Source organism: Dipodomys spectabilis, unplaced genomic scaffold (assembly GCF_019054845.1).
Source record: "Dipodomys spectabilis isolate Male_0828 unplaced genomic scaffold, ASM1905484v1 ptg000002l, whole genome shotgun sequence".
NCBI classification, from domain to species: domain Eukaryota; kingdom Metazoa; phylum Chordata; class Mammalia; order Rodentia; family Heteromyidae; genus Dipodomys; species Dipodomys spectabilis.
Window position 1 is genome coordinate 37,507,076 of NW_024870679.1, and position 23,567 is coordinate 37,530,642.

Genomic DNA, 23,567 nt, shown 5'->3' on the forward strand with positions numbered 1-23,567 from the left:
TTCGCTAAGATGATGGGGTCTATGTTTTCAAAGTTTTTATTAACTGGCAATTATTATGTAAGTACTCACCAATTGCATCATATTATTGCATCAAAGAAACTTACTAAAAATTACTGTCAACTTACCATGAATGTAATACTTCTTGACAGTTGAAGGGATCCTAAGCCATTTACTTTCATCATCTTCATTGAGATTTTTCCATTCCATAATAAAGTACATTAGGTTGTAATCGTTGGGTGATAGCATCCAGGAAACAATCACACAACTGCTGTTTAAAGGATAAGCACTGAGTGACTGCACGATATTTACTGAGGGGAAAAGAAGGAAATTTATTTTTAAATTCAAGATTAATGAGCATTTACTAACACCCTTGAGGAACTTATAACCTACTGGATGAGGGGAAGAGGAAGAGAAGCCAAGTGATTTATACAAGTATAATACATGGCAATTATTTCTGTAGCATAAGAGTCACATAAGCAGAGAAATAAAGGACCCAACCAATGGTACCAAAGAAAAAAGTGATTCTTTCTACAGCCTAAAAGTCAAAATGGTTCTCAGCAGAAATCCTGCCAAAGTCTATTCACCATTCTGTGTCTCTCCCACTGCTGGATGGCACAAATCAGGTCCATCTTAGTTTAAGGCTCCCATGGTTTTCCATACCTGAGATTGGCATTGCTGTCATGTCTACAAGTCCCTCATGGCCAAGTGTCAAACACCTCTCTGCCCTTTGTGCTTTGTAATGCCAGCCTGGTCTTCCTTCATGTCTTGCTCTGTGTTGTGGAGGTGTTTGGTCAGGCTTCTCCTCTGTTTGAAGCATATGATTTTTTTTTTTACCTCCCTCAACTTGGGGAAATTTAACTCAAACACTTCAGGTTTCTGTGCCATACTCTTTCCTCAGAATGACATCTCTGACTCTCAAAGGCCAATAGAGTTCCCTTTCCTTTCTTTTTTTTTTATAAAATTATGTTTCTTTCCTGAGGTCACTTATCTCAATTTCTAAGCAGACATTGTATATTATTTGATTACTATCTGCCTCCTGTGTTAGTCCCTGAGTGATGTAACCATTACACTTTTTCTCATGTGGAAATCTCCACCACTGCACACTAAGCACTCAACAAATATTTCTAGAACATTGTTACTGAAAAACTTTTAAGTGTAAAACATTGTACTGGTGTTCTGTGTTCTATCAGAAGTTTACACTATGCATTCAAAAGTGATCATAACATAAGACAGTCTTGTAAAATATGTAAAATAACTTAAAGGTAGAAAGTACAAAAGTTAAAAGAATGGATAAGACATACTCAAACCAATAATTAGGCTGGGCATAATGGCTCCTGCTTATAATCCAGGTAAGCAGGAGGTGTAAGCAGGAGGAAGTCTGAGGCCAAATCTGTCAAAAAGCGTTAAGACTCTATTTGAAAATTACCTAAAATAAACAGGGCTGGAAGCATGGCCCAGGTACTAAAGAGGTTGCCTAGCAAACATAAGGCCCTGAATTCAAATTGTACCACCACCACCAAAAATCTAATAGGCCAAGACTCCATGGAGGAAATGATACTTGGAGAGGCATTTTCTATTAAAAATAGGTACATTGTATAATCCAGATTAGAAATTGCTATGAGTACTTCTCAGTTCTCTGAATAATCAAATATATGAAAATTAATGAAAAAGTGTTTGCTACTCATATTAAATGAAATCCACAGTAATTTTCAAGTCCTAGATAATTGCCAAGACTTGAAAATAGATAGCATGTCATACTATTACAATATGTGTGCATAGCATTTTATATTAAAATACTATATATAGACAAAGCCAAAAGGAAGGAAAACAAAAACAGCAGAAAAGAAAGAACCACTTGTTTCTATTTCCTGGAGTTCATTTCAATAAATACTATTTTGTATGAACAGATGCATATAGGTGTTGCACCTTTTTGTTCCTCTCCTAAAAGTGCTCTCCTTTGGTCTTACTGTGTGTGAATGCTTAGAGACTTGTATAATTTATCATATTCCAGTGTATTTTAGATTTAACTTTCGCATGAGAGAAAACACGCTTTCTTTGTCTATATGTCTTTGGGATTGAAAGGGGAGGCACAGAAATGCAGGGAGAAAGGGTGAACAAATACAACAACGGTACTCACTGGACACTATGGGGAAAATGAACTACACAACTTGTGGGTCAGACAGGAGGGAAAATCTGGGAGAGAGTGAGGGAAGGGGTGGCATTGATCAAAAGGAAATATACTCTTTGTTTGGCTTATGTAACTGTAACCCTTCTGTTTAATAAATATTTTAATAATAAAAATAAAATACCATATAAACATAAATACATTACATTCTAATAATACCCCACACAAATACATAAGCTATAATGTCCACAGTGTACAACAGTGCGTTACATATGCTACATCATATACTTACATACAAAATAGTATGTATACTTATTTTTACCCTCAGATACATTTACAGAACACACACACACACACACACACACACACAGACCTACCACAATCTTCCTCTCTGCAAAGGCTCAAGTAATAGGTTACTAGAAAATTGTCATTTTGTTATAACACTTCAAAAATGTTCTGCCACGTGAATATAATCAGTGTAGAGTATGTGTTGTTATTTTTCAAGCATAGTGATGGATGAATGGGAATTCCAGGCTGCTCAGAGATAATTTAGATGGGAAGAGTATGCACAGATCAAGTGCTTACAGGAGCAATGGATTCCTACTCTGTTACTCTTCTCACCTTTGCTCATGGGCCGTGAGAGTGTGAGATTAAAATTTGCAGAAGAAGCACCAACAGAATTGATGGCCAGAACCGAAACAGTATGTGCTTGCTCTGTCCACAGGAACATGAGTTGGGTACGATTTCCCACATCTTCTGACCATGTTCCATTGTGGGAAGTATGATGCTTTACCACATATCTCCTCACACTGCACAGTGAGTCACTTTGGGTCAGGGGCTGTAGTAAACATAGAAATTGATTAGTGGAAAGACTACAGTGCTTTTATACCAAATGAGCACACTGAGCTCTGATTACAATTTCCCATCAGTAGCTACCAGTTAGATGAAGGCAGGAACTGCCTACTACAATGCTGAGGTTAGTGGGGAAGGACAGAAACGCTTCCAAGCACATTCTCCGTGAATGTGTCTGAGTAGTAACAGAGCAGAGTAAACTTATTTTTCTCCTTTTGAGTTTGTTCTTTTCTCAAGACCCAAAGAATACATCCCTTGAATACAGTGAAGTAAAGAAACAATTAGACACCTTCCTACTAAACTGTTTTATCAGTCTTTAGAGAAAGACTGACAAGGGATAGTTTGCTCAACCAAACAAACAAACCAGGATCAATTATATGAAGCAAACAAAAAAGCCCTGAGAAGATGTTAATGTGCATTAATCCTACGAAGATCATCAGTAGTTTTCCCTTGCTCTGATGAACTTGGAGGATTTCAAGCAGGGTGTGCTTGCAAAGAACAAGGGACAAAAACTCTTGGGTTAATGGATAAGGCCATAGGATTTCTGTCTTACAGCCCTTTATAAAGACTAGACAGTGTTTTTTTTTAAAATTCCTAAGTAAAATATGCACCAATGTTCTTTTTGATTCAGTGTTGTTCTTCATTCTAAAGAGCACAGCAATCGGGGCTGGGAAGGTGGCTCAGTGGTAGAGCGCTTGTCTCGCATGCCTGAGGCCCTGGGCTTGATTCCTCAGCACCAAATAAGCAGAAAAAGCCGGACGTAGTGCTGTGGCTCAGGTGGTAGAGTACTAGCCTTGAGCTAAAGAGCTGAGGGACGGCACCCAGACCCAGAGTTCGGGCCCCACAACTGACCAAAAAAAAAAAAAAAGAGAAAGCATAGCAACCGACCCTATTGCAGACAGGATGAATTGCTGTCAATCCTTTCTAACAGCCTGGAAAGCTGGACTAACTTACAATTTTAAAAGCTTCTCATGATTTAAGTAGGAAAACAACAAACAAGTTATTTGGGTTGAATGTCCCTTATCTGAAAATTTGAAATCCAGAATGCTCCAAAATCTGAACATTTGAATATCATGTCGGTGCTGAAATGGGCGAGCTTTCAGTGATAATTTCGGACATCAGATTTGAGGCTTAGGGATGCTTTGGTTCTTGGTGTTTAGGCTTTTTTTTTTTTCAAAAGTATCATGCCTACTATATGTGTCCATTGAACACTATTGGGAAAATACTGTCTAGGTCTGAGCCGTGTAGGCTTGGGGAGAGGCTATGGTTTGGCTCTTGAGCATCCACCGAAGGTCTTAGGTGTTAAAAACTTGGTCACCAGCTTGTAATGCTTTTGGGGACTGGTAGTATAGCAAGGAAACATGTTCTAATGGAAGGAAGTGAGGTCCCCTTGAAAGGGATATTAAAATAGCACCACTTTCCTCTTTCCCAGTGTTGATTAGTGAGCAGTTTCTTCAGTCATATATTCCTAGCATGATGTACTGCCTTGCAAATAAAGCCAATAGACCATAGGCTGAAGCCTTTAAAACCCAATGAGCCACAATGAATCTTTCCTGCTTATACATTGTTTATAATAAGTTATTCTGTCATAGTGATAGAAAACTAACATGGGAACCATAACAATTGATCTTCCTAACTTCAAGTTAGAAAATTGAACTGAAACAATACAAAACTAGGACAAGATTGAAAAAAGATAATTCAGCTGATAAAAGGCATTCATGTCCCTTGAAAAGTGGTAGCAACAATGCTTTCTCTCCTTATTTCAAATCAAATTTGAAGAACCCAATATGAATGACAAGGGCCACTGTGGCTATTTACATTTTAATTAATTAATTATGAGCTAAAATTCAGTTTCTCAGTCACATTAGGCACATTTCAAGTGCTAATAGACACACGAGCCTACTTTATAGGACAAACCATTTCCATTGTTACCGAAAGTCCCAGTGGACAGCATCATTGAAGAAACATGAAAGCTATGATATAAAGAAAACATAGAAAAGACAATAGTTTGTTGGGCCTATTAGGGTGGAAGAAGAGGGAGGAAGTGACTGCAGCTGGGGTCAGAGGGCAATTGCTACACTCATGAGGGGGTTACAGTAAAAACAAAAAGCAAAAAACATAAAGGTGCTTAAATTCTGTTCACGTTTGGCCTACCACTGTCTTAGAAACATCACTGCCTGATTCTCACTGTAGAAACACTCAGATCTTTGAAGCAGGTGTTCACAGAAATAAAACAATGGAAGAAGGAGAAGCAAACAATCTGTTGAGTAAATGGCTGTTTCTTATTCAGCAGAGCCTCCTTCCTTGGTGGGTTGAGCTCCCCACTCAGTCACGTACAGACCCTGAGCCCCCTGGGAGTGGAAATGTGAAAACTGCTTAGACAAAAAATGATTAATAAGGGTGGGGGTGGGGAGGGGAACAAAGGGGGAGGAGGCAACAACACTTGATAAGAAATGTACTCATTACCTTGCCCATGTAATTGTAACCCCTCTGTACAGTATTTTCACAATTAAAAAAATAAAAAAATATGCATCAGATTTAAAAAATGATTAATAAACATCAGCACCAGTTTTTAATGTTAACATTAAATTAGAAATGTTGAAATAGAACTATTTAGAAATAGTCTTGAAAGACTATACTTTCAGGGATCATTTCTATAGTTTGTTATTCAAAATAGTCTTGATTATGCAAACAAGTAAAATTATACAGTAACTAGATTTACAAACTAAACATACATAAACCTTGTATGTCTCACTTTTTTACATAAGGATTGATCTTAGATAAGCACACATTTTAAAATCACATTAGTTTACACTTGGGGAATGAACTTAATTATTTAGGGTGACACCAATATTGTTTTATTTTGTGTGCTTCTTTCCAAAATCATTCTTAAATTAGGTATCACTTGGGATAGAAATCAATTCATTTGAAACACAATGTTTAAAATTTTCTGAGTATTTATCATTGAAGAGAATATTACTTATCTGCTATTATAGAGATATGTTACATTTTAGATATTCTTGAAGTATGAAGGGGAGTCCACATTGACGTTATACAAGCTTAATTGTTAAAATAGGGATACAGATTGACCCATTGCAACAAGAGATGTACAAGGCACTATGTTGATAAATGAACTTTACAATTTAGGTGGGGGTGGGGGAGGGGGGGGTAATAGCTGAGGAGGTGGGAGGGAAGATATGGTAGGGGATAAACAAGGAAGGAGGCAACAATGCTGGATAAGAAATGTACTAATTACCTTGCTCATGCATCTGTAACCCCTCTGTACAATATTTTCACAAGAAAAAGTTAATTTAAAAAGATTAAATATAGATACAATTTTTGGATTCAAGGGTACACTAAATTATCATTTGGCCCAATTTATACTCATACACCCTTTCAATTTTGACATCTAAGTGACTTCACCAAAAACAGTTGTGATACAATTATGTTTAAATGAAAAGAGAATTAAATTCTCCTAGCTCCACTCCAATGCTCCAAGAACTATAAATCTTAGCTCTTTACAATCAGATCTCAAAAATGAAATGAGAATGCAAAACCAGAGGTCATTTAGGAGGTTAATAATGGCAGGATTATGAACAACAAAATAAGTATATCTTTTAAGAGAATAAAAGTAAAATTTAAGAATGAAATACAAAGCAGGGATACCTTCCAAAGTAAGGTGACGTTGTTCTCTTTTTTAATAATATCTCCATTTATTATTCTCCACAATTCAGGTCCTCTCTTGGGAACTACAAAATGAAAAGAAGGCGGGATTGTCCATGTGTCTTCATCAAAAAATACTTTAGTCATTTATGAAGCGACACCTAAGCACTTTCAAGACACATTTACAAAATCTTTGCAGACCTTTAACGTCCATGACAGCTGTGTATGCTGGGTTGCTCCAATTGCTCCAGTACCCCAGGCCGTCTAACCTCTTGCAGCGCACCTGAGCAGCATAGACCGCACATAGGTCTGGCACTGGGAAACTGGCAGATTTTGATTTTGCATCATACACCTCATGCATCTGTAAGTCAAAGTAGTAGACTGAATTTCACCAATATGCGTGTATTGAAAGGGCTCCATTTTCATTGTAAAGCTTAGAACAATTCCAACATTAAGAAAAAATTGATTTTGTGTTCAAAGCCAACCTGGGCAGAAAAGTCTCTGTGACTCGTCTCCAATTAACTACCAAAAAACTGGAAGTAGATCTAGGACGCAAGTGGTAGAGTGTCAGCCTTAAGCAAATAGCTAAATGACATTGCCCATGCCCTGAATTATTCAACCCCTCATATATTGACACACACACAAAAAAAGACTTGGGGGGGGGGGGGAGGTCAGTCTTGGGTTTGAACTCTGGGCCTGCATGCTGTCCCTGAGCTCTTCAGCTCAAGGCGAGTGCTCTACCACTTCAGCCTTACATCCACTTCCAATTGTCTGCTGGTTAACTGGAAATGAGAGTCTCACTGACTTTCCTGCCTGGGCTGGCTCTGAACTGAAATCCTCAGATCTCAGCCTCTTGAGTAGATAGGATTACAACCGTGAGCCACCAGCACCCAGTAAAAAAAAAAAAATTTAATTTACTGTTTCTCCCTAGAAAATGGATAAAATGCATGTTCATTTTAGTTGACATAATTGTGATGTAATACATAATTAAGTTTCCTGATGTATTCTGGGTTTTTGAAAACTACTACCTCAAAACAAATGGAGAGAGCAATTCTACACATTCTTGCTTCTATGGATATAAATCTGCATGTTTAATTAAAGCAACTTCTTTTAAAGTGTGTTCTGTTGAATACATTTATATGCATTAGTAGATGTTAGAGAAAAAAAGGTCCTTGGAAATATAAGTTTGGGAACCACTAGATAAAAAAAAAAAGACACAATTGCCTCTTTTATGTAAGACATCTCAAATTGTTAATATGCCATGTACTGTAACTCTTCCCTACAAAGATACTCTAATGCAGATTTCTCTAAACCTATTTAAACATATGTCTTATAGGATTCATGTTCTGTGTGAAATGTATTTGGGGAAAGGAATGATCTAGAAATGTTGTTTTATAAAAGAGTTGAAAGACTGAAAAATCTAACTAAAATACAGGATGATATACTTTTTTTTAATTGTGAAAATACTGTACAGAGGGGTTACAAGTATACCAATAAAATCAACCTTACATTAAAAACTCTTACACATTAAAAAATTAAAACAGTGAGGCAAACTGAAGAAATTTCTAAGGAAAGATACCTTCCACTGTATTTCTTTCCCACTTAACCCATATCGAATCTGGAACTGAAGATTATTCTCTGGAAAGAGTGGCTTTTCCCAGGATACTTTCAAAAATCCAATGTTTACTGTCATTTCTGCTTTCACACTAGATGGAGGAAGTGGTCTCACTAGAAATTGTAAGAATAGTATAGAATTGTAATTTAAACAGCTGTGTACTTAAACATCATACTATAACACATAACTTAATACTACATATTCATAATCCAAAAATCCTCTTAAAACTTTCTCATTACCTCATCTTTCATCTTTATAACCTTACATAAGACATAAAAATTATTTCTATTTCACAGAGAATTTCCTTAAAAAAATCAATAATCAGGGGCTGGGAAGGTGGCTCAGTGGTAGAGCGCTTGCCTTGCATGCCTGAGGCCCTGGGTTCCATTCCTCAGCACCACCTAAGCAAAAAAGAAAAAAGCCGGAATTGGCGCTGTGGCTCAAGTGGTAGAGTGCTAGCCTTGAGCTGAAGAGCTGAGGAACAGCGCTCAGGCTCAGAGTTCAGGCCCCATGACCAGACCACCCCCCCCCAAAAAAAATCAATAATCAGTTATCCATGGCACTCTATAAATTAATAAAATGCCTCATTAGAAATTGAGCCATTGAGACTAACAGGATATGACTCACTGATAGATTGCTTGCTTACTATGAGCACGGCCCAGGGTTCAATTCATAGGAAGAGGAAGGAGAAAAGAAAGGGGAAGGGCAAGTTCAAGGGGAAAGGGGAGGGGAGGAGGAAAGAAAGGAGTTAATGTCTGGGCGTATACTATAACTCTGTGATACAGGCCTTGTCTAACATGTATAAGGCCTTAGCTTCAATCCTCAAGGCCACATAAAAAGCAAATGGAATCTTTGGCACTACATGTAAAGGTATCATACTGAAGACATAAATGTCAATATTAATCTGTGTTCTTTAGCTTAAACATCTCCCACACAGACACTATCTCTGAATTCATAAAGCCACTCTTCCAAATAATAAAAGACAAATAAAAGATTGGATATTTGATACAAAAATTGAAAGCATAAGCATAACTATGAGCCTCTGGACCTCTGGTGTTGATTATCTGCCCAAAGAGAGGAGCGTTCCACAGAGAGGTCGTAGAGCCAATTGATGTGATTCATGAGTTTCAAAATACTTAAGTGGCATACATGCACACTAACTAGTAAAGAAGTGCTCTCCACAGAACACCTCCAAAACGAGCTCACGTACATTTGAATGACCCAGCACCTAACAGGTGAATGCTTGGCACCAAAAAGGGCCTCCAAAGAGGGGCAGAAATGCCACTTTTCTTACTGATTATTTTCTTTTTTTTTTTTTTGTCGGTTGTGGGGCTTGAACTCTGGGCCTGGGCGCTGTCCCTCAGCTCTTCAGCTCAAGGCGAGCGCTCTACCACTTGAGCTACAGCGCCACTTCCGATTTTCTGGTGGTTTATTGGAGATAGGAGTCTCACGGTCTCTCCTGCCCTGGCTGGCTTTGAACCGCGATCCTCAGATCTCAGCCTCCTGAGTAGCTAGGATTACAGGTGTGAGCCACCAGCGCCCGGCTTTACTGATTATTTTCTTTTTTTTTTTTTTTTTTTTTTTTTTACATTTTTATTTTTTTTTTATTTTATTTTTTTTTTTTTATTTTTTTTTTTTAAATTTTATTTTATTTTATTTGAGAACATACTGTACAGAGGGGTTACAATTACATGGGCAGGATAATGCATACATTTCTTACCAAGCATTGCATCCTCCTCCTTTGTTTACCCTTCACCTCCCTTCCCAGCCTCCCCCCTCCCTCCCACCCAATCATACCCCAAAGTCCTCTCTGCACACTTGCAATCCAAAGTATTTGTGTGACATGTCCAAGTTTACAAAGCTAGTATGTGGTGGAGCTGCCACTAATTTCCAGGTTGAATTTGCACATTTCTTTTTTTTAGCTAAGACAATACTTTCAAAAACACAAAATATCACGGTTTATTCGGAGCATATATTACCGAATCCATGTTGCCTTGTCGCGTTACTTGCATACTTGTGAGTGTTACCTGTGTGTGTTGATGGGTCGGAGGGATCTTTGCTATCTTAATTTATTTAAGATAAGATCATGCACAATGAAGTTACATATAAGAGAAAATTAATTACATGGAAACTTTATGTGTTCACATTTAAATTAAAAGGTACATTTCACTAATGCAGTAACCCTTGTTTTAATTATGTTTTTCCAGCATAAAGTTTTAATTTATTCATAATATTTTATTCATAATTTTATTCATAATATTCATAGTCATAAATGAATATTTTATTCATTTTTATTCCAATTAGTTGAATAAAAATGAATAAAATATTTGAATTTTTGTATAATACCCAACAAAATAGTATATAGAAACAGTTGCTATTCTTTTTTACATTTTTTGGGGGGGGGGGTCATTCGTGGGGCTTGAACTCTGGGCCTGGGTGCTGTCTCTGAGCTCTTCCAAGCACTCTACCACTTGAGCCACTTCCGGTTTTCTGGTGGTTTATTGGAGATAAGAGTCTCATGGACTCTCCTGCCAGGGCTGGCTTTGAAACGTCATCCCCAGATCTCAGCTTCTTGAGTAGCTAGGATTACAGGTGTGAACGATGAGCACCTGGCACAATCGCTATTCTTTAACTTCTGTTGTACCATCAGAAATAAGTTATTTCTCCAAAATTTCACAAGTACACTGGAGATATGTACCAAATATTTCAAGGGCTCTCTGAATTCTTAGATCTCAAAACTTCTGTTGAAAAGAATGTCCTAAATATCATGAATGTGCCATCAAGGTGTCATCTTAGTCTGTTCTGTAATCCATAGAGTAGTATGCTGAAAATGTTCTAATTGCTATGTATGAGTTATCAATACCTATGAAGAAGTACGCCAATAATAATATAAGATAGACTCAATTTTTCTAAGGTTGGTCATCTTGTGAATTTTACTATATGCAGAAAAAAAAATTCTTTTGAAAATCTAGTGTGATTAGAAAATGGCAAAGAAGAGCCAGGCACTGGGGCGGCTCACACCTGTAATCCTAACTACTCAGGAGGCTGAGGATCGTGGTTCAAAGCCAGCCCAGGCAGGAAAGTCCATGAGACTCTTATCTCCAATAAACCACCAGAAAACCAGAAGTGGCACTGTGGCTCAAGTGGCACTCGCCTTGAACTGAAGAGCTGAGGAACAGTGCCCAGACCCAGAGTTCAACCCCTATGACTAATCAAAAAAAAAAAAAAAATGAAAGAAAGAAAGAAAAAAGGAAGGAAGGAAGGAAGGAAAGAAAAAAAAAGAAAATGGCAAAGAATAATATTAATTCTGAATTATCTTGCATCCAAATCTACTACTTACCTACAGAATCAGGGACCACACATGTTGGCAGGGAGTTGAGTGAACCTAATGAGTGATTGACAGTAATCCACATTGTGTAGCCAGATAATAGAAAGATTGGCTGGAAAATGCACTCATAAAAGCCATTCCTCTGCAAATGGCAATCTTTGGGCTCAGATACAGGATGAATAGATGGACTATCAGAACAATAAAGACTGCTCCTAAAGACACAAAAATAGCCAATTAACATACAGCACTGATCAAAGCAATATGGATATTTGAGAATTCTGAATTGTTCTAAAAGAAATATTTTTCTCCATCTGAAAATGGTGTATTTTTAATTAGAAAGGCATTCTATAATACCCAGTTATTTTCCAAGCTGCATCTTTCCACAGAAATAGTAATACCTATAAAATATTGTATTCATCATTAATTAGAGGTGTAAATTTAAAAGGCTCTAATAAAAATATAATCCAGTTAGAGATAGCATCTATAATACCTTGAAAGTCAAGCTAACATTTTATATTAGTGAAATAATTTTAAAGGTGTAGATTAGAAATAATAATTGCAACTCCCAGGAAGGTAAGAAATAAGGCTGATTCTTCATATTTCAAATCAGGAATTGATTCTACAAACAATTGACTATGTAACTGACAGTTTAACTTAACAATACCTAATACTTTCTCATTTAAATTAAAATAATGCAAATCCCTGATATGTATATGAATAATATACTCAAGTATTACTCATTTTCTCGGGTAATAAAACAGTTAAAATTTTGAGTCTCAACCAACATTCCACCTCAGGACATACAAAGTATTTCTTCTCTACTCTGGCACAGTGCTTCCACTACTATTTGTTCTGAATGCAGCATTTAAATGGCTGAAGTAGCAATGAGGAGCAGAGTGAGGAAGTCCGAAGAAAATAAAACATTTATGATGTTCTCTCCTCTATCATTTTTGGACACTTTTATTTCTCGCAAGATTATCGATATGGATGTAGTGTGTGTGTGTGTGTGTGTGTGTGTGTGTGTGTGTGTGTGTGTGTGTGTGTATGTGTGTGTGTGTGACACAGAGAGAGAGCATTTAATTATAATTAAATAAGATGTTTTATTAATTCTCATAGAAATCCTGTAAATCCTGCTCTCTCTCCTGTTTATAGACAAAGCTATTGAGAGTTCTGAGGCTGAGGGACTCAGCGACATGCAGCTAATTTCATGGGTATTCTGTGTTTGTAAGGTAGATGAGCCACGAGCTTTTAGAAAAGTCTTCCACAAGCTCATCCTGTTTCATGAAAAGAACAGAAAGACATGGGGTAGAAGTGAAATCACATTACCATGAACATTTTATTGGGTTAAAAATAGTCAAAGTTGACAGGTTTAAGGCAACTAGTTTCCCATTTCAGAAACTGCTATATTTATCCTAACACTACACAGTAACAGACTCACAGAATTAGAACCAGAATTCAGACTGCAGTATTTGAGTGAGGAGATATATTCTTCAAGTTGAAATTTTAGAGTTTAAGAACAGTAGGGCAAGCCGGGCACTGGTGGCTGATGCCTGTAATCCTAGCTACTCAGGAAGCTGAGATCTGAGCATCACAGTCAAAGCCAACCCAGGCAAGAAAGTCCGTAAGACTCTTAGCTTCAATTAACCACCAGAAAACTAGAAGTATGCTGTGCCTCAAGGTATAGAGTGCTAGCCTTGAGCTGAAGAGCTCAGGGACAGCACCCAGGCCCAGAGTTCAAGCAAGCAAGAGAAAGAGAAAAAGAGAGGGAGGGAGGGAGGAAGAGAGGAAGGAAGGAAGGAAGGAAGGAAGGAAGGAAGGAAGGAAGGAAGGAAGGAAGGAAGGAAGGAAGGAAGGAAGGAAGGAAGGAAGGAAGGAAGGAAGGAAGGAAGGAACAGTAAGGCGTAGTGTTTAAGAGCAGAATGTATAAATATGAAAATGACTATGAAATACTTTAAAAATAAAAAATGTGTATGTATTATCATTTCTAATAAAAATAAATGATGCTAGGAAAGACAAGAGAAATGCTATGAGATGTCTTAATAAAACCAAATTTAAAAATAAGCAAGTGCAATGCATATTTCTCCTTATTAGAACTTAATACTTTTGATTATTATTTCCCAAATAACTTCACCAAGAGACTGAACCTAGGGCCCTGCATATACAAGGAAAGCTCTCACTTGTATTTTGTAGTTTATTTTTAGTGGTACTAGGGTTTAAACTCAGGGCTTTGAGTTTGCTAGGGAGGCATGCTACAACTTGAGCACACCATCAGCCCTTGTATTTTGTTTTTGACATGGGGTCTTGCCAATCTTGCCTGGGCTGGCCTGGAACTCTCAAACCTTCTGCCTCTTTTTTTTTTTTTTGGGGGGGGGGGGTCTGGCCATGGGGCCTGAACTCTGGGCCTGAACACTGTCCCTCAGCTCTTCAGCTCAAGGCTAGTGTTCTACCACTCGAGCCACAGCACCACTTCCGGCTTTTTTCTTTTTTCTTATATGGTGCTGAGGAATCGAACCCAGGGCCTCCTGCATGCAAGGCCAGCGCTCTACCACTGAGCCACCTTCCCGGCTCCCTGCCTGTCTTTCAAGTAGCTGTGATTACAGGTGTGCACCAGCTCACTTGGCTCCTCATCTAGTTCTTAAAACCATTCATACTGTCTCTTAGAATCTTTATCTGACCTTTTTTTAAACATCAATCTTTAGCCAAATAATGTTCAATATTTTTAATCCTCCATACCCTACTCTAGACAATTTTTAAGTCAAGTTAAATGTACATAATTTAAATATATCATTGATGAGTTAAAACTCAATTATAGCCAGTCACCGTGGCTCACACCTGTAATCCTTGCTACTCAAGAGGCTGAGAACTGAGGATCATAGTTCAAAGCCAGATTTAGGAAGGAAAGTCCATGAAATTGTTATCTCTAATTAATCACCAAAAGGCCAGAAATGGAGATAGGGTTCAAGTGGTAGAACAGCCTTCAGCAAAAAAGTTCAGGAACAGAAGCCAGTATCTGAGTTCAAGCCCCAGGTCAGGCACAATAAATAAATAAATAACCCTCAGTTGAAGATAATGAGTTGTCAGACAAGGAAACTTAAAACATACTAGAACTTTCTTAACCTTGGGTGTGAAAATTTCCAAGTTGGTTATATTCTACCTTCTGCTGTCAGGAAGAAAAATCTATAAAACTACTGTTTTAGTGGATATTTCAATAGAAAAGATCTCACCCTACTCACAGAAAAACAAAAGAGCAAAAACCATACCTACCTGTGATATCTTAACTGCAAAGATTTTCCCACATGTGATTGGATTGGATTGGCTGACCATCTGCAAGTCATTTTAGTTAAGTACCCATCAGTTTCACATGATATATTGATATTGACATCTATTTAAAACACATTAAAATATTAATACAAAAATAAAAACACCAAAAACAATTAATGAAAAAAATACTTTATTTACATTTTTAATAGGACTCTGCTATAGGGTCCACAATAAAAGTGATCTTGTGAGACAAAAGGAAGAAGACTTTGGAATCCTTACCGATCACATGTAACTCAGCGTAGCGGTGGTGGCACTCCTGCTCACTGCAGCAGTACACTGCGTCATAGGTGAACTTCCCTCGGAGCTTGGTGGCTTTCACATTGGGAAAAGTGACTTTGCTGACAAGATCACTCACAACAGTATACTGACTTTGAGGAATTTTTTCAGCTAAATTCATCCACCAAACGATCTTTGTGGAGGACACAAGCTGGTTTGCATGTTTATAGATGCAGTGAAAAGACACATTCGACCCAGCACTTGTCAAGATTTTAGCTGGGAAGTATATGACATCTACAACGAGGAAGAGAGAAAGGAGAGGAGATAAAGACAGAGAGCATCATGAAAGCAACTTACACTATGTAAAAGATTCCCAACACAGCCCAGGGTTATACTCTTGTCAACAATAAAACCAGTGTACCAAGAAACTGAATGACTCTAATTGCCTTTTCATGGACAGTTAAGTCTCACAACTTCTGTTCCCAAGTGCTTCAGCCTCTGTGATGCCTTTGTTACCTTCTAAACCCATAGATTTGCTCACCATGAACCATCTTTGAGGGAATAACTGTTACTGGCTAAGTTTTCAGCAATAATAATGATAATAATAACTGAAATAAAGTACAGTTTCATTCTACAGTGACATGTTATCCATCAGCTACTGCTTTAAGAATCAGTGAAACCAGAGGAGGGCTCTTAGAATAAATCACCATGACACAAAATCCAGAAAGAAAAGATGGTTATTTTTATTGCCTTGTTTTATTTTGTCTTTATTCTGCTGTCTTTATTGTTTTAAATACTTGAAATTTTCAAGAAAATAGGTAAAGTAGATAAAACAAAAATAAGATAATTCATTAGGAAATGTAATATGACCAATACACCAGCCCAGGAAGCAGGGAAGGTGTAAATGTTGGTCTATAGCACCATTATGAGTTACTCAATGCCACTGTCCTGTGCTAAAGGACAAATAGATTGTATTCTAAAACATGACTTCTATTGTCTGTGTGCTGTTTATTCCATACTTTTTAGAACAATTTATTGGAAACTTAGTTTACCCATCAGAAAGGTACATTGATAGACCCTATCCCTATGAAGGTAGAATAGGTTAAAAGTAGGCTAGGAAGAAACTATTTGCATCATGGTTCATGGAAAAAAAAAAACAGAAAAACAGTCTATCTTGACTGCATGATTTTTCAGTAAGCCATTTGGGGCTGAAGGTCTATTTGTGTTTTATGTGTCTATAGTAAATTGAGACAAGAAAAAAACATAGTAGCATGAAATGATTGAGCAGAAGACAGACCACTCAATTATGAGCACTACTGAGTACAAGCCCAGCCCAGAAGGGAACTCAGCCTTCATCTGTACATTACATACTGGAGAAGTTCCTACATCTGAGAGATCACTAACCTACTATCCCAGAGCTAACAATCTCATCACTGAACTAGCTCAAAGTCTTAGAGCAATTATTTTTTATTTTAAAAAAGTACTCAGGAAATTTCACAAAGTAAATTCAATAAAGCCCAATTCTCTGTTAACTAGAAATAGACATTAACATCTAAATCTGTTTTACAATAGATCCCTTAGTCTCCAAGGCAAAAGTAATTGCTCTCCTTGTTTAACACATTATTTAGCTCTTCTCACAATCTTACTTTGTGCTGAGAAATTAGTTACAAATATGTCTATCACCTATCTCCTCTAAATATGGAGATTTTGAACATACAGACTGTAGATTCACAAACCATAATGGCATCTAATGCTTACTGAGTGCCCACTAAAAGTAAGATGCTCTGTATCTGATAAAAGCCTCATTGTATCACTTTGTTTTATCCATATAAAAATTCTTTCTTTTTTGTGTGTCAGTCCTAGGGCCTGGACACTCTTCCTAAGCATTTGTACTCAAGGCTAGCACTCTGCCATTTGAACTACAACTCCACGTCCAGTCTTTGGATGGTTAATTAGAGATAAGAGTCTTATGGTTTTGTTGCTCGGTCTGGCTTTGAAGTGTAATCCTCAGATCTCAGCCTTTTGAGTAGCTAGGATTACAGGCCTGAGCCAACAGCACCTGGCAACAACTCTATTTTATAGGTAAGAAAATTGAGACACAGAAAGGTTAAGAAATTCTGCAAGTAAATGGTGAAGCTATAAACTGTCAGACTCTGAAATCAATTCACTTAAAATCTTTAATGATCCTTTCTGACTAACACTTTTTAAAAATAGTAACTAATCAATAACTACTCTTTTTGAGTTAGAACAATTATTTGCTTAGTATTTTACATGATACTTGCAGTTTCCACATAATCACAATCAACTTGTGTAATTTGAACAAGAATAATAGTTCTCCTAGTGACAAATCAGACAACTAGGGCTGGGAAGGTGGCTCAGTGGTAGAGCACTTGCCTTGCATGCATGAGCTCCTGGGTTCGATTCCTCAGCACTACATAAGCAGAAAAATAAAAGCTGGAAGTGGCACTGTGGCTCAAGTGGTAGAGCACCCAGGCCGAGAGTTCAAGCCCTAAGACTGGACCCCCCCCCCAAAAAAAATCAGACAACTAAGCTCTATTGATTATCCTCATAAAATCACAATTTAACATGAGGCAGGATAGGACTATGCTGGATTCCTGGGCCTCTGTGTGAAATTCTGCAGCTCATTTTTATGATGAAGCTCTATTGATTTCAGTTTTTCTGTCACTAAAAATAATCTGAAAACTATGAAATTTTACATTAAGAGAATGTAAATTACTCATTTATTAAGTAACATGATATTCAAATATATTTTAGTGTTTTATGTCAAATACACTTGGTTTTTATATAAATTAAAATATCATCCTCCAGACACCAGTGGCTCACGCCTGTAATCCTAGCTGCTCAGGAGGCTGAGATCTGAGGATCATGGTTCAACGCCAGCCTGGGCAGGAAAGTACATGAAACTCTTATCTCCAATAAACCACTAGAAAACCAGAAGTGGTAAACTGGTAGAGGTGTTGTGGCTTAAGCGGTAGAGCGCTCACCTTGAGCTGAATTGCTGGGGGATAGCATCCAAGCCCAGAGTTCAAGCCCCAGGACCAACAAAAAGAAAGGAAAGAAAGAAAGAAAGAAAGAAAGAAAGAAAGAAAGAAAGAAAGAAAGAAAGAAAGAAAGAAAGAAAGAAAGAAAGAAAGAAAGAAAGAAAGAAAGAAAGAAAGAAAGAAAGAAAGAAAGAAGAAAGAAAGGAAGGAAGGAAGGAAGAAAGGAAGAGAGAGAGAGAAAGAAAGAGGAGAGAGAAAGGAAAGAAAAAGAAAGAAAGAAAGAAAGAAAGAAAGAAATTATCAAAACAACTGGTGTTCTGAAGTTAAGTGAGAAACTATTTTAATTGATTGGTTGTCTGATGGACTGATCAATTTAGGAAAGGATCTCTCTTCGTAGGCTGGTTTTGAGCTCACAGTTCTTCTACTTCAGCCTCTCAAGTACTGGGATTAGAGGTGTGTAATAATATGACCAACATAACTTTTCATCTATTTTTTCTATGAAGAGAAATTCACTAAAAAAACTACTTTGAAAGCACAAAAACATAGGAACTCCACTACAATTTTAATTAATAATCAGCCTGTTCAAAATTTAAATAAAATAATAATATTGTGACCACTCTTTGATTTTAAGGGTCGTACAATTTAAGATGTTTATGATATGCCAAAGGCAAATTCCTGAAGTCTAGTTCACTCTAGTACAAGACATACCTTGAGTGGTAAAGACATGAGGCGAACTCCAGTCACTCCAGACTCCTGGGCCATCTAGTCTTTTGACCCTCACCTGGACCTCATATGAAGACCCAGGAAGCACGCCATCTACCAGCAGGGATGTAGCTGATACAATCTCATCACCCTGTTAAATATTATGTTCAAACATCAGACCACCAAATTAGGGTGGAACCTTAGCTGATAGTGATCATAAGCAAGTCTCCAAAAAAAAGTTACAGGGGAGGTATCTGGCCAGAGTTTAATTAAAACAGAAATCAATGACAAAGTAACAAATGTTTGTATACTAGTCAAGAAAATGTTAACTAGCCTAGGGTCAAAACATCATATGACAGTTGTCAAATACACTTAACCAGATGACAATGAAAGGATGCCCTTTAGAATACTGAGAAATGAAGCTAACGTCAGTGGAAAATTCCAAACCACTGCTGCCATCTATACACCTGCTATAAAAAAGAAGGGGAGGGAGAAGTAGAGACTTATCCTAGCTCCTGAAGGAGTGGTTCAGGGACAGAGGGTGTGAATGATTTCTAAGAAACTGACCCTGATGATAAGCTGTATGGCATAAGTCAAAACATAGCTTGTAAACCAGAAGGAAAACATCTGAGTCCAGGACCTGCATTAAAAAAATCCTCTAGCTAAGAAATTACTTAGGGAATACATTCAGTTTCCCAGTGTAATGTCCTTCAATGTTACTAAATTCTGTGGGCTCTTTAGAACCATAGGGTGAAGGAAATGGAGAGAGGTTATAGTCTGAAAACGATGGAAAGCATCAGTAATACATGAGACAATATCAGATCACTCACATTTGAAATCCTCACTTTACAGATGAGAACACAGAAGCCTGCAATAGCCCTAACTGTGTTTCCAAACATGACACTTCCAATCTCCAACCTGCTGCTGTTGGTAAAAATAAAGCTGTAAGCAAAATTAGCTCACCCCTTGTCTAGGGCTGATGGGTTTGAACACTTACTTAGCAAGCACAAAGCTCCGAATTCAATTTCCATTACTGAAAAAAAAAACCTAAATGAGCTTTTAACAACAATAGCAACCAAATGTACACATACTATTTGCTGGATGCCAGTGGCTCATGCCTGTAGGTCAGGAGGCTGAGACCTGGAGGTCATGGTTCACAGCCAACCCAGGCAGAAAAGTCTGTCAGACTCCATTTCTAAAATAACCAGAAAAACATAGGGCTAGCCTCTGCATTACTATTCTCCCCAGATACCTACAACCTCATTTCCTTCAAATTCTTACTAAGATGCTACTTCTCAACCCAGCCTGCCTCAACTTCCACTACAACTCATCATTATCACCATCTCATGCAAACTCCTCTTACCTGGTTCTATAATCCCCAAGGAATCCAAACACAGTAGATCATATCCTGGTATCAAGTAAGTGCTCAATAAGTACTTAGTGAATAAAATAGGGTTTGAGTGCCTTTACAGTAAAAATGTACACACTGTATGTTAACAAATATATTAAGTAATAAAGAAATGAGAGTAAAATGTAAAACCAGTGGCCATATGTGAAAAACAGCTATAAAGTTTCCCAACTAGATTCCTGGGCTCCGTGTGAGTACAAAATATCTGATATGTGTGTGTGTGTGTGTGTGTGTGTGTGTGTGTGTGTGTGTGTGTGTGTGTGTGTGTGTGTGTGTATCAATTACAATTGTTTCTGCTATAGAAAGAGCATGCATATATTGTAAGAAAAAGGACTGTTTTTATGGGTCTTATGGGATGCTTAGTTACATCTCAGTTTTTTTTGTTTTATTTACTAAAATATACTTACTTCTCTTAGAACGGTAGAATTCTCTGAATATTTCACTTGATACTGAAGTGGAAATGGAAGTGAGGTTGAGCTGTACCAAGAAATCTTCAAATTACCATCATCTGTGATTTCCATATGTAAACCTACTGGTGGATCAGGCTTCACTTAAGGAAAAAGCAAAATACTTTTAAGTCAAGTAGTCTTCATGGAAGTGAAGTGTTAGTGAGATGAACTCAAAACTCTGTTTTTCAACTACTTAAAAGATAATCTTATTCAAGATTAATTACAAAAACCAAATCAAAGTTCCATGACTGGGACTACACCATGTACTTTGTCATAGCAATCCACACGTCTTCATCTTCTTCCCCCTAAGTTATAAACATAATTGGGATAAGTGTAATTTTCTGTTACAAAAATCTTACTTGGGGCTGGGAAGGTGGCTGCGTGGTAGAGTGCTTGTCTTGCATACATGAGGCCTTGGGTTCGATTCCTCAGTACCACATAAGCAGAAAAAGCTAGAAGTGGCACTGTGGCTCAAGTGGTAGAGCGTTAGCCTTGAGCTGAAGATCTGAGGGACAGCGCCCAGGCCCAGAGTTCAGGCCTCACGACCAACAAAAAATCTTACTTAACTTTATTTAACCCAGTACTTCTCAAATTGACTTGAAGTGTCTCTCTATCCTCTCCCACCCCACTTATCTTAGCAGGTATTGAGGAGACAAGATGGCAGACAGTATTTTTAAAATGCACATGGCTGTACAAACCTTGGCATGACTGTTGGTTTTAAACCACATCAATAGAAAGACACTCAACCCACAAGATGAATATTCCCATGTAATAAATGTATGCTTAACAAAGCTTGGCTGTCTCTAGGAATAAAGTTCCATAGCTTAACGAGAAATTTTATGAAATAGATGATTTCTGAATTCAAATGCATATGTTCATGTTTATATGTATTAAATATTTGGCTATATGCACATGAACATAGTTGAAAATAAAATCTTTAAAATATGTGTAGGAGGGGCTGGGTAGGTGGCTCAGTGGTAGAGTGCTTGCCTTGCATGCATGAGGCCCTGGGTTCAATTCCTCAGCACTACATATGCAGAAAAAGCTAGAAGTGGTGCTGTGGCTCAAGTGATAGAGTGCTAGCTGAAGAGCTAAGGGACAGTGCCCAGGCCCAGAGTTTAGGCCCTACAACCAACCAAAAAATATGTGTGTGTGTGTGTGTGTGTGTGTGCACGCGCGCGCGCGTAGAAACAATTTAAACACCTTACAATTAAGAATAACTTCAGGGCTGGGAAGGTGGCTCAGAGGTGGAGGCTTGCCTTGCATACATGAGGCCTTGGGTTCAATTCCTCAGTATCACATAAGCAGAAAACGCTGGAAGTGGTGTTATGGCTCAAGTGGTAGAGCGCTAGCCTTGAGCTGAAGAGCTGAGGGAAAGCGTCCAGGGCCAGAGTTCAGGCCCCATGACCGACAACAAACAAACAAACAAACCCCAAAAACGAATAACTTCAATGAATTATGGTTCATACTATACTGGAAATCTAGGTAGCTACTAAAACTCATATTGCATGTAAATGAATATGCTAAATCAAAAGGAATAAAGCTTTTTAAAAAGCAAATAATATTTTTTCAAACAAGAATAAGGAAAATGTATGCTTTCAAATTAAAAGGGTTAATCACATATTTATACCTGTATTCTTGAACTAGCTAAACACTCAAGTCTAGAAGCCAAAAGTAGATCTGGCTGAATTCTCATGATCAAAGTAATACAAAACAGACGCCAAAGAGAAGTAAAGTCATAAAATGATAAGCTGTTGTCCATTTCCCTTCTGCATACCAGTGTGCATTAACAATTAAAATAAAAACAATTTTTATTATTCTCTTCCAGATTTATTCCCACCACTGTACTTTTAACACCCTCAGAAGAAACGGCACTACTGACTCTCCACTTTGCATCCAGGTTCTAATCAAGATACTCTGGATCTTCCTCATAACCCATATCTCTCATCAGCGCCAGTGCCCTTTCTCTTCCTGAACTCTAAATGTGTCATCTCACACAATCCCCTATGCTAACAACCACCAAATATATATTTCCCCAGATCATTAGACTCCTGGATGGAAGGAATTGCCTACTCAGTAGCTCTGAGAACTCTATCAGGCATCTCAAAGATAATGTGACCCCAATACAGATCTGGCTGTCTGCACACACATCTACATAGTCCTCTCTGAATTTCCCAACTTTCATAACTCATAATACCAGTCACTAAGATGTTCAGGTCTAAGTTCTAAAAGTTATTATCCTGGATTCTTCTCTGTCTTTAACAGTCTACAACCCCATCTACTAGAAAGCCCAGTCATCACAACTTCCTAAATTCATCCTAGTCTCATCAATTCTGCATTTTTTAAATTTCCTTCAGCCCTAAATTAACTGGCCTATCCTCAAAACCTTACTTTGGCTTTTCTTTCTGTTCTTCCCCTTCCCTTATCAAGTTCATGCTCCACATTGTAAATATAAGACATACAAACATGTATCTAATTATATTCTTCTAATTCAAAAGTTGTCATTGCTACTGGAACAATATCCAGATTGGTCTGAGATATCTCTGGATCCAGGCAAGTCTGCCCTTGTCTTCGACTATTCCCACATGTCATTCACTCTAAGGACAATGGCTCTTTGTTGTTCCTCAAGTCATCATTCCATTTTTTATGGCATCAAGATTACTCAAGAACTGCACAGTGGTATACCTGATGTAAAAACATGGCATGCAGCTTGGACCCAAGGATTTTTCTTTTTTTGGCAGTACTAGGGTTTGAAATCAGAGCCTTGCACTTCTCAATCAGGCAATCTACATCTTGAGTGATGCTCCTGCCCACCACTGGGATTTTGTGATTGTGTTCTTCGTGCTTGGGACATCTTTTGTCTAAAGTTTTACATAGGTAACACTT

General features: G+C 37.7%; 1 protein-coding gene and 1 pseudogene across 4 annotated transcripts in view; one reads left to right on the plus strand and one right to left on the minus strand.

The window, feature by feature from the left end:
* Lepr (leptin receptor) overlaps nt 1-23,567 on the minus strand; it is a 71,676-nt gene that overhangs the window by 14,029 nt on the left and 34,080 nt on the right. For all 4 annotated transcript variants that reach the window (XM_042676156.1, XM_042676133.1, XM_042676148.1 and 1 more), the window contains exons 6-15: nt 20,640-20,782; nt 18,831-18,975; nt 15,124-15,414; nt 14,848-14,965; nt 11,596-11,795; nt 8,220-8,368; nt 6,842-7,001; nt 6,644-6,726; nt 2,747-2,963; nt 126-308 (exon numbers count right to left, since the gene is read on the minus strand). In XM_042676156.1, coding sequence (XP_042532090.1) covers nt 126-308; nt 2,747-2,963; nt 6,644-6,726; nt 6,842-7,001; nt 8,220-8,368; nt 11,596-11,795; nt 14,848-14,965; nt 15,124-15,414; nt 18,831-18,975; nt 20,640-20,782 — 1,689 coding nt within the window. The remainder of the gene's footprint in view (nt 1-125; nt 309-2,746; nt 2,964-6,643; nt 6,727-6,841; nt 7,002-8,219; nt 8,369-11,595; nt 11,796-14,847; nt 14,966-15,123; nt 15,415-18,830; nt 18,976-20,639; nt 20,783-23,567) is intronic.
* LOC122113077 lies at nt 5,607-5,688 on the plus strand (annotated as a pseudogene).